This window comes from Pelobates fuscus, chromosome 6, assembly GCF_036172605.1.
Source record: "Pelobates fuscus isolate aPelFus1 chromosome 6, aPelFus1.pri, whole genome shotgun sequence".
Taxonomy (NCBI): Eukaryota; Metazoa; Chordata; class Amphibia; order Anura; family Pelobatidae; genus Pelobates; species Pelobates fuscus.
The window spans coordinates 176,123,701-176,135,897 of NC_086322.1; the positions used below are offsets into that span (position 1 = coordinate 176,123,701).

Here is a 12,197-nt window from a genome sequence, read left to right on the forward strand (position 1 = left end):
CACACCAGAACAATTACATTAAGCTGTAGTTCTGGTGACTACAGTGTCCCTTTAATTGGCCATAGAAAATGCAAATCAATTGGTAACCATGTGTGAACAAACTACATCTATTTAATCTAACACAATAATTCAAGGCCACGCTTTTATTTCTATATTTTGTTGCTATGATTTGTTGCAGAAGGAAATAGTTACTGGAGGTTATTCATTTCAATCCAATGGCCATTAGGTGAAAGCCGAAGCTGAAGAAAGCAAGGTGAATTGTTAGTGTAGGACTCCCCTAACAGGTTTTCCTTGACATGGCAGGTGGGCTTACACCTAACGGCCATTGGAGTGATACTAAAAACTTCACGTTATTTAAATATGCATAGGGATTTAGGGTAGCAACTGGTTTATTTGGGTTTTATTGCTTGTACTGGGGCTGATGTGTACTATGGTCATTGCTGACGTCCAGGAGTAGTGTGAGTTTGAGTATATTTGTATTTGCCAGTGTTTATCTTTTAGCATGGGAATTGCTCATATTCACAGTTACATATTATTGTTGCCACCTTCCCTAATTTCACAGAATATTCAGAATTTGAAGGCAGAACTGTCACTAGACGGGTTTAGCATCTACAGAAAAAAAAACAAGGTCAGGTATTTGCTTTGACAGTGGTGCCCAGGGGATTGGGCTAAGTATACATTTAAAAAAAAAAAACACACAAACTTCAAAATCTCTCAATTGATGGCTCTACCTTCGGCTCCTGACAGTCTTATCTGCAAGGCTGCACTTTTGAGCTACCTGTGCACAACGGGACTCTGTGAAAGATTCCATGATAGCACTTCAATGTTCTTAGAGACCAAACATGGAATGTCAATTACTGTGTTACTGTTGCAGTGGTCTAGGCACTAGGTGCTAATGCTAAGTTTTGTTTGCTTTTTGGGTCACTCTGGTGTATTAATTGCTCATACATGCTATTTATTCAAGTTAAAAAGCTCAAAATATCTTAAAGAGATTGTGTACTTAGAAATTTAGCAATGTATTTTAATGTATTACAAAAATTGGCAAAAATAAAATCTTTTTTTTAAAAAGGTACTCCCCCTAAAAATCATCACTCGGTGCACTGCCAGTCCAGAGCCCTCCCAAACCAGGAAGAGACACTCCAATCAAACATAGAAACATAGAAACATAGAATGTGACGGCAGATAAGAACCATTCGGCCCATCTAGTCTGCCCAGTTTTCTAAATACTTTCATTAGTCCCTGGCCTTATCTTATAGTTAGGATAGCCTTATGCCTATCCCACGCATGCTTAAACTCCTTTACTGTGTTAACCTCTACCACTTCAGCTGGAAGGCTATTCCATGCATCCACTACCCTCTCAGTAAAGTAATACTTCCTGATATTATTTTTAAACCTTTGTCCCTCTAATTTAAGACTATGTCCTCTTGTTGTGGTAGTTTTTCTTCTTTTAAATATAGTCTCCTCCTTTACTGTGTTGATTCCCTTTATGTATTTAAATGTTTCTATCATATCCCCCCTGTCTCGTCTTTCCTCCATGCTATACATGTTAAGATCCTTTAACCTTTCCTGGTAAGTTTTATCCTGCAATCCATGAACCAGTTTAGTAGCCCTTCTTGGAACTCTCTCTACGGTATCAATATCCTTCTGAAGATAGGGTCTCCAGTACTGTGTACAGTACTCCAAGTGAGGTCTCACCAGTGTTCTGTACAATGGCATGAGCACTTCCCTCTTTCTACTGCTAATACCTCTCCCTATACAACCAAGCATTCTGCTAGCATTTCCTGCTGCTCTATTACATTGTCTGCCTACCTTTAAGTCATCAGAAATAATCACCCCTAAATCCCTTTCCTCAGATGTTGAGGTTAGGACTCTATCAAATATTCTGTACTCTGCCCTTGGGTTTTTACGTCCAAGATGCATTATCTTGCACTTATCCACATTAAATGTCAGTTGCCACAACTCTGACCATTTTTCTAGTTTACCTAAATCATTTTCCATTTGGCTTATCCCTCCTGGAACATCAACCCTGTTACATATCTTAGTATCATCCGCAAAAAGACACACCTTACCATCAAGACCTTCTGCAATATCACTAATAAAAATATTAAAGAGAATGGGTCCAAGTACAGATCCCTGAGGTACCCCACTGGTGACAAGCCCAAGCTTCGAATATACTCCATTGATTACAACCCTCTATTGCCTGTCACTCAGCCACTGCCTTACCCATTCAACAATATTGGAATCCAAACTCAAAGATTGTAGTTTGTTGATAAGCCTTCTATGTGCAACAGTGTCAAAAGCCTTACTGAAATCGAGGTAAGCAATGTCTACTGCACCACCCTGATCTATAATTTTAGTTACCCAATCAAAAAAATCAATAAGATTAGTTTGGCATGATCTCCCTGAAGTAAACCCATGTTGTCTCTGATCTTGAAATCCATGTGTTTTTAGATGTTCAACAATCCTATCCTTTAACATGGTTTCCATCACTTTCCCCACTACTGAAGTTAGGCTTACTGGCCTATAGTTGCCCGACTCCTCCCTATTACCTTTCTTGTGAATGGGCACAACATTCGCTAACTTCCAATCTTCTGGGACTACTCCTGTTATCAATGATTGGTTAAATAAATCTGTTAATGGTTTTGCTAGTACACCACTAAGCTCTTTTAATAGCTTTGGGTGTATTCCATCAGGTCCCATTGACTTATTTGTCTTTACTTTTGACAGTTGAAATAGAACCTCTTCCTCTGTAAACTCACGTGTAATAAATGACTCATTTATCCTTTTTCTTAACTGAGGTCCCTTTCCTTCATTTTCATCTGTAAATACCGAACAAAAATATTCATTGAGGCAGTCAGCTAGACCTTTATCCTCATCTACATACCTTCCTTCTTTTGTTTTTAATCTAACTAATCCTTGTTTTACTTTTCTTTTCTCATTTATGTATCTAAAAAAGGTTTTGTCCCCCTTTTTTACTGACTGTGCTATTTTCTCTTCTGTGTGTGATTTGGAAGCTCTTATAACTTGCTTAGCCTCTTTCTGCCTAATCTTATAGGTCATTCTGTCTTCCTCACTCTGGGTTTTTTTATAATTACTAAATGCTAACTTTTTGTTTTTTACTATTTTGGCTACATCTGTGGAGTACCACAGTGGTTTCTTGAATTTTTTGCTTTTACTGACAAGCCTAATGCAATTTTCTGTTGCCTTCAGTAGTGCAACTTTTAAATAATCCCATTTCTTTTGGACTCCATTTAAATTGCTCCAGTCTGATAATGACTCCTTTACACATATTCTAATTTTGGAAAAGTCTGTTTTTCTAAAGTCTAAAACTTTTGTTTTTGTGTGGTGTGACTCAGTCACTGTTCTTATATTAAACCACACTGACTGATGATCACTGGATCCTAAACTTTCACCTACAGTAATATCTGATACCAAATCTCCATTTGTTAACACTAAATCTAGTATGGCCTCTTTACGAGTTGGCTCCTCAACGACTTGTTTTAGAGACAATCCCAGTAGGGAGTTTAGAATATGTGTGCTCCTGGCACAAGTAGCTATTTTTGTTTTCCAATTTACATCAGGAAGATTAAAGTCACCCATGATGATAACTTCCCCCTTCATTGTCATTTTGGCTATTTCTTCAACTAGTAGATTATCTAACTCTTCAATTTGTCCTATGGAAGCCATGTATCATTTTGGTCTATGGAAGCCATAAGCCCATGTACAGCAGAAGATTACATAATAAGGAATGTATCCCAAAGAACCATTTCATTGATCACACAGGGTGACTTGAACTGTTCACAATACTGATAAACAGCCGTAGCATGGCCGCTCTCCATTTATAGGCAGCCAAGTTCACTAAACCATTTTAGTTGTGTTTTGCAACAGTGGAACGAGCTTGCACAGTCTACGCCTCAACCCAGAAAAAGAGAGAGCCTTCCTTCTATTGTGTGTGTGGGGCATGCACTGACTCTTTAAGTACCAGCAAAACAACTTCATGTACATGTTGTATCACCTTTAGTTTCAAAAATGTGCTTCTAGTCATACTAGGCCTTGTGTAACAGGTGTTTCACATGTACTGTATATGAACTGGTATGACTCATGCCTGGTATCTTGTAGGTGTGTACTCCTTTAAAGTCAGTCCAACCTGATTTGCAAACCTATCCTCATATTGCGTTATTGAGTTTTGTAAGAGCAGAAATTCTCACTTGGGCTACGGCAACCATGTATCAATTTAAAAAAAAATAATACATAAATAGCTATTCTATTCTATTCAAACACTACTAGTAAAGTGGTCTTCGAAAAGATTCTAAAGCGGTGGCATAACCACTGCTCTAACCAACCAATACATATTATCCCTGCAAATGATATAGTAGATATGTCTGAGCATAATCACACAGATGAGGATATATGTTTTTTTTTTCTTTCTTTTCTTTTTTTTTACTTTAAACAGCAGCACTATGATGTTGAATCAGATAAACGTGGCGTTCTTATCTTGCATCTTTTTCATGTACCACTCATGGGCACCAAAGCTCAATTAAGTCATTAAGAAGGTCTGGAGGTTCTGGGTGATGTCTTACCTAAATGGGTTAAACCATTCCTAAACTTAGTTTTTACAGCACCCGTCCTCATGACCCATTTGCCTCTCGCTCCAGCCCAAGCATAAATGCGTAGGTATTCCACTGCTGATACTCTCAGTCTATCAGTGCCCTCTCAATCAATTTTTTTTTTCTTCAGAAATATACATAAAAAAATTAGGAAACGTAGTGAGAATATCTTCATTGGGGACCGCTGGACTTCATGGGCCACATGCTCAGTTTGTTGTGTTTTCTGTAGAGAAAACATAAAAAACTGGACAGGTATCCCAGGAAGTCCATATGTCCCCAATGATCCATTATGTAGCAGTTAATTATGGAATACTGAATTTCAATCTATTGACACCTGCATTTTCAAGCAGAGGTTTGTACAAACCAATTTACATGAAAATGGAGGCAAAGCTTTTATCTTTGTTGTGCTCTTCTGTATATTATTATTTGTTTTTTCAAACTGAAAACAAAAACCAGAAAATGTGGAAAAAATCCAACGTGGCTATATTCACAGCTTAATTTGCAATTGATTTACTATTTAGTAGTGAAAGTAACCATATGGATGTAAAATTCCATATCAACAAAATAAGAAATTTCTAATTATGCCTTCTATTTAGTTCTAAAACCACTGCATTTATGGTTTCTGAGTACTTGAGCGTCAGTATAGATACAGATGTATGCAGTGGATTAGAGAGAAAAGAATTGTAAACTTAGTCACATGATAATGTATTGATTTTAAATGGTCTATTTCCTTGGTTAATAATTACCAAACATGAGTTAACAGGTACAATATCCTTTCAGCTCCACAAGTCAACATCCATCAAAACTCAGGCACCTTCACAGTACAAAACTAATGTATTCACAACACTTGTTTAGGCCTAAGGGTAGCATTGAGTAACATCAGCATTTTTGGTAAAAGTAGTTGACAGAAAAAATGTTTTAGCAAACAAATTTGTAACCGTTAGTGATTATGGTGCTTGTACTTTTATTGGATAGACCTTTAATTAAATTGATAACAAGAATTGTAAACCACATCTTCAAAGCACTACTACTGCAGCAGAATTTATATATAAATTTACTGCCATCATTACAAAATCATGAATTTGTGCCTTTTAAGTGTGTAGAATTTCTGTTGGATACAGTCAGGTAAATACCAGAGTGACAAGTCTTGGGGAAGTGACATGTAGTATCTGTGTTTTTAATGCATTTAAATGACCTAATCAACTATACATTCTAAACCTTTTATAAACACTTGATATACACTACTATAACTATTTGTGTTCCTTATCCATTAATCTTGATCATTTACTTTCCAGAATCTAAAAATACAAACAAGCACTACTTTTGGGGAATAAAAATCTGGTGGGGTAAAACTGAGAATTCAAAGTGAATTTCAAATTTTGGGTCAAAATATCTTAACTAGAATAAATTCTGGATATTTTCTGTCCCTCGGCACTGGGATGTGGCCCACGTCCCATGGTGAGTGGGCGCTAATACGCATGTGTGGCAAACGCTGCGCGCGGGTTAGACCTCCGCATAGGAAAGCACTGAATTGGTCAGACGCTGAATGTCCTCATGCAGAGCGTAAGGATGTCCAGCATCAGTTACCGGAGATGGCCACTGGAGGCAGACTTAGTGCTGCAATGTAAACATTGCAGTTACTCTGGAACTGCACAGTTTTACATTGCAGTACTAAGTGCAATAGGGGCACTGCACCCAGACCACTTCAATTAGCTATAGTATCCCTTTAAATTTCAAATTAACTTTAAATTCTCACTTTAGTGACTAACACTGACAGATTTCTAACTCTAAAGGTCAATGAAGAGGAGCGGCAAATCTAGTTGTATGACAATAGACTACTCAAATAAACAGAAAAATAATGTTACAAAATAAATTTCAAGGAGAACAGATATATAGGAAGACCCTAGAAGAACAGGGTGTAAAGTAAACTTGTCATCTATATTAGTGTGTATAACAAGCTCGCTGGTAGAACCTCCAGCAAGTCTGTACAATTTAGGTCCCTCAATGGCAGCAGGGAGTGTGGACAGAGTGGTTTTGCGTGTTTGCGTGTAGCTGATCTGCCTGCAAGATGAACATCACTCAATTCCTAGCATTTGGTTGATGGAGGTGGGGCAGTTACTAGCAATTTGTGAATAACTCTGCAAATTGTATTAGTTATGATAGCCGGATTTCAAATGAATTTGAGCAGAACAAAAACAAGCTTTACGTATAATTATGCTGGTAAAGCAACATTTATTTGTACTGATAAACTGAAAAAAATACATTTCAGTTTAATGAAAAATGTGCCTTCTTACAGTTTAAATTTCCTTGCTGCTAAACACCGTCCGGGTTATTCAATCCAGTGAGAATTAAAAAGAATTAAAAATAAATTTTTTAAAAAGTGAGTGTAAAAGGCTTAGTTTGGCATCATTTTTCCAGTTTGTCCTTAATGTTGAAATTCTCACTTTCATTCCCGACAATTCTTTAGTATGACTTGAAGGAAGCATGTTATTTCTTCTCACACCCTACTTCATTGACAATCTACATTGACAATCAACAATGACTCCATAATTATAAATTAGAACGTTGATTCAGGTGGAACAAAGGTGATGTTGTCCCACTTCAAGGGGATATCCTAGGGTGAAACAAGATGCACCTCCCAGATCAAAAGAAAAGTCACTTAAATAGTGCTTCCAATTAGGGGGTAACCCTGGAGCTAAACTACTGACAACGAGAACAAATATCCCAGTGTCACCCAAAACTGATGGATACACTGGGAGGAAGCATAAAAGTATTTTAAATGGCCAAAAAAACCTTTAACTTTATTCTCAATGATACAAAAAATAATGGTCAACTTTAAAAGACAATATAAACAGTATTTAAACAGGGGTATAAGAGGTGGGAGGTGTCCACCTCTGGGCAGGTAGGGAAGAGGGTATTTACAAAGAGAGGTAGAAGGTCTGCATCTTTGAACTAGACTCATCCAAACCTCCCCTGAACACTGTGTAGCAAAATGCCAGAGAGGGAACCAGGAGGTTGAGAATAAAGTTTAAGGTTTTTTTTGCCACTTATAATACTTTTGTGCTTCCTCCCAGTGTATCCTACAATTTTGGGTGACACCGGGAGTTTTGTTCTTATTGTCAGTACAATGACTCCATGTTTTCAGTTGAAATTTTTGTGCAGTGAATAATCCATGCTTATAGGCTCACTTTAAGCATCATAAAAACTTGAAAATTATTTATGTAGTTATGAACCAGTCCCTACAGATTTTCCTTCATTCTGGAGACAAAATATCTTTATAGTTTTCTATACGTAGGGCTGCCTCTCGAGGCTGTCAATCAGCCAACTAGAATACTCTCTTCCTGGTTGGCACATAGGTTTGTGCAACTTTTGCATCTTGTGTCAGCATACCATGCTAATCGCAGAAGGCTAGAACATTTTGCCCATGGCTGGGTGGGTTACGCACTGACTGTTAATGCTTCTGCTGCCTGACTATTTAACTAAGTCCTTGATAAAGAGAAAAACCTAAATCAGTTCTAGTTTTTGACCTCTGTCCTTCTTAGGTGCAGATGTCTAAGGAAAGAGTAACACAAACCATTCTTGAATGCACATTGAATGCAAGAAGTTGCCTGCTCCAGCTGGACTGCAACTATCATGCTCTGTGAAATTCTGACTGAGGCTGGTGGGAGTTAAAGGAACACTATAGTGTTAGGTATGCAAATGCATATTCCTAACACTATAGTGCCCTGGTGGCTGGTTAGGTTACCAGTCCCCACCTGTAGGGTGTAAAAAAACAAAACATAGTTTATTTACTTTTTCTCCCTCGTAGAGTTAGTGTCTATGATGCCATCCCACCTCCTTGGCTGGCAAGTGCGCATGCGTGGCAAAATCCACCCTGCGCCAATAAGATGGTCTCTCTGAGACCATCTGATTGGAATAGCAGAGCTTTACTCTGCTATTTTGAAGAAACTGTATCTAGTGGTTGTCTGAGTGAAGCATTAGAAGGAATAAAACCCTGCAATGAAAACATTTCTGGTCTGCAGAACGGCAATGTTTTACACTGCAGGGTTAAAACAGAGCAGGGCACGGCACCACCACTTTATTGAAATGAAATGGTCTTGGTGCCTATGGTGTCCCTTTAAAATATACATCTGACATAATGGTATACTGAGACAACCACTTGCAAAACTGCTTATATAGTGCCACATAACTTCACCTAGTGGTTGGTTGGGCCTGATAAGCATTTTGGTTCACTGTAATACCAAGTCACCATTTTAATGAACACATACAAATTAACTCTTATAAACATTACTTAAACCAATACAATCTCTAAAGTTGGATGTTTTATTTTATTTGTAGGAGTCCCTAAAGCTCAATAAAACCATCGATATCAGTGTGAAGCTATGGATTGGAGATTTGTCCTCAGTGCTTCTCTATGTGCTTCACAAAAAAACAACAACACTTTTTCTGATTTCAAAGACAAATCTTACCTTTAAAATAAAGCGTATATGGGGTTAAGGAAAATAAACAGCTGACCAAATTATAGTATCAATGCAGCTTCTTAGAAATTAGGCTCAGTAGAGGCCAGTTCTAAGGTGTTTTTAAATCACTCTCTCAGAATTCTGTTTCCTATGATGCGCTATTAGATGCATGGATAATATTTGACAAATTGCCATGAAATATATATATTTTTAAAGGGACACATCAAGTACCATAACCACTAAATATGTTGTAGTGTTTATGGTGCTAGGAGGCTATGACTGCAATCTGTTTTTAGTTTCCAACTTTTTCACACAAACGCTGACTATTCACGGGCGCCCTAAGCACATCCCCTGGAGACATCATAAGGTTGTTTCACCTCACAGGCTTCCTATGTCAATCAGACAATGCTGAAAGTAAGATTATAGGAATACTGTAAACACCATAACCACTTCAATGAATTAAACTGATTATGGTGCCTAGGATTTGTGGGCACAGGGTCCTGCATAACTAGTTTAGTAGCTATGCTCGGTCCCCAGCAGCCTGCAGCTGGTCTCTATGGATGAAATTGTGGAGGCAGTATGGGTGACGCTGTCAATCTATCACTGCTCGATATTCCTGGTATGGTTTAAAGCAGAGCACAGCTCCACCTTCACCATTTTGTCCTTGGAGGCCAGACTGCAGGCTGTTAGGGACCAATCATCTCTGCTAAACCATAAACAAATCATTTAGTAGTGATGTGGGACCTGGTGCCATCAAACTTCAGGTACTATAATCAACTTTAACATGTTGAAGTGGTTATGGTGCCTACAGTATTCCTTTATCAGTGATTTGGTACCCTAACCGACTGTAGGGGTTTGGCATATCCAAATCCTCCTGTACCCTAAAGAGCCTCCTCTTTGTCACTGTATAAAAAGTAATGATTATTTCAGGAGAAATCCGCACTTTTATAAAGCGAGTAAAGGTTTTTATTTGTAATGCTGGAGAGTTCTTTTAAAGTGCTGGGGAAATCTCTGGTATTTGTGAAACACCTTGAAAACAGTTTCACAAAAACTGGACAGACTATACTCAAAGCCTTCTAGCACTGTAAACACTAATGAGTTATAGTGACTGTGGACAAATGAAATGTTAAAGAACAATTTAAACATGCATATTTTAGAAAAGCCTATCAGGGGTTTCACTAAAGTGAGCATTGAGAGTGGATTCCAAATGCATTCCATGATCAAAGTAGAGGAACTGGAAGCATCAATGAATTCTCACTATAATGAATAACTCTCTATAAGTTAGCAAACGGTGTCTCAAAAAAAGCTGACAAACTAGTGAAACTGCCTCCCCCTTCTTTGCTAAATTCATTTAAAAGACACACCAGGGGGCAGCTCATTACATGGGGACTTGTGGTGAACCAAAACTGCATTTGTAAGACTCAGACCAAACTGGTACCACAGAGACGTTATGAGATTTATTTTCAGACTCTACTATCATTTTAGCATTGCAAATTTAGTTTACTTTTACTCTAAGGGGTTTACTAATTACTAAATATGAACTGAAATGCAAATAGCATAATTAATGCCAAAAATAGTGTAGACTTCTCCAACATATGGCCAGCCTGGCTAATTTGATCTAAATGTTGCAATTATGTTGGCAATTCACCAGATTTCACTATTTAGTGGATACACACCATTGTCAAAGAACTAAATGTTATATTTGTGTGCAGTCATTTAGAATTCTTGGAGAATTCTGATAAGAATCACCAGGTAATGTCCTATTCCTGTACTGTAATAGAGCAGGCCTATATAATATAATATAGCCATCATAATATCATCATATCCCACATTCATAACATCTGAAGTACATCAAACAGGGTATGACAATGCCATCTGGACTGGATTAGCCATGGTGTGTGTTTGCTTTGTAACACTGTAATATCCTTGGTTCCTTCAGCATAAAGGGAGCACCCCCGACCCCCAGCCTTGCCCCCAGTGTGGATGAAGGAGTGTGTTGGCACACATTGAGGCACATTTACCTGCAGCCTGGTTGAGGTTAGATCTCCTGTGTCTCCTATTCCCAGCACTGTCCCTGAGCTCTCTCAGCTCCTCCTCCTCTTCCTCCAGCCAGGCTTCAGCCATCAGCAGCCAGCACAGGGGCACAGCATGGAGGGTACAGAAAAAACCATGCCCTCTGCTCACAGCAGAAGCAGAGAAGGTTCCTTAATGCCAGATCCAGGCCAGGTGCAGAGGCAGGATGGTCCTCTGTTCTGTATCAGTGCAGAGCTCAGCAGTCAAAGCAGTGCAGAGCTCCTTCAGCAGCAATGCAGCAGAGCCCACAGTGTGCTGCACCTGATCTGCAGACAGGCCAGCTCCTGGAAGGCAGCCCAGACTTCTTCCCTGCTCTGCTGCTAGAGATGTCCTCTTGATCTCCCCAGAGTCTCCCAGCCCTGGCTATCTATGTCTGCCCTTCTTCAGCACCCAAGTTTGGTACAGGGGGAGCAGGCACCCAGCAGGGACTGGCAGAGTAACACCCCAAGGGTTTAGGTCGGGGGGTGGATGGGGGTTCCAATCACACTCCCACACTGATAATGGGCTCAGCCGCTGCCTTCTTCTTTTCCTTCTTCTTCCCGAGACTTTCTAAATATTCCGGTGTCAACAGGAAATTGCTGTGAGTCGGTTTCCCTGTGATAGTAAAACAAAAGGCGGAGGGGGAGGGAGGGAGGAGGTACCTGCAGTAAGGAGATGGGTGCAGGCATGTGTGAGACCATGTAGCTCTCACACTGTGGGCACTGCTGCTAGGCTATCACTGGGTCCTTGCTGTATAGATGGCTGCTGGCTGGGGAGACGTATATGCAGGGTGCAGGTCCTGTAGATATATGGTAGGTAGGTACCAGCCTTGCAGGTATGTGCACAGGCTTACTGTGGCCGCTGGCACCAGCATACTCTGAATTAAAGATTGTCAGACCTGCGCAGTCACTACATGTGGGCTTTGGCTGATGCATTCCATTTAAGAAGAATAGAATTGGTGATAAGCCTTCTGGTAATCTGGTCCACCTGGAATTTCTGGATTTACTGTGTCTGTGGGTGGTGGCACATGAAGTAAATTTAAAGAGGGTTATATTTATTAAACAGATCATTGGCAGAT

At 39.3% G+C, this 12,197-nt stretch overlaps 1 protein-coding gene across 6 annotated transcripts in view; it reads right to left on the minus strand.

Annotated features, from left to right (window-relative positions):
• Positions 1-11,965, minus strand: part of SH3D19 (SH3 domain containing 19) — a 129,736-nt gene extending 117,771 nt beyond the window's left edge. For 5 of the 6 annotated variants that reach the window (XM_063458509.1, XM_063458505.1, XM_063458508.1 and 2 more), the window contains exon 1: positions 11,089-11,965. In XM_063458509.1, coding sequence (XP_063314579.1) covers positions 11,089-11,191 — 103 coding nt within the window. In that variant the 5' untranslated portion in view covers positions 11,192-11,965. The remainder of the gene's footprint in view (positions 1-11,088) is intronic. The other variant, XM_063458504.1, reaches the window with a different exon arrangement.
• Positions 11,966-12,197: the final 232 nt, after the last annotated feature.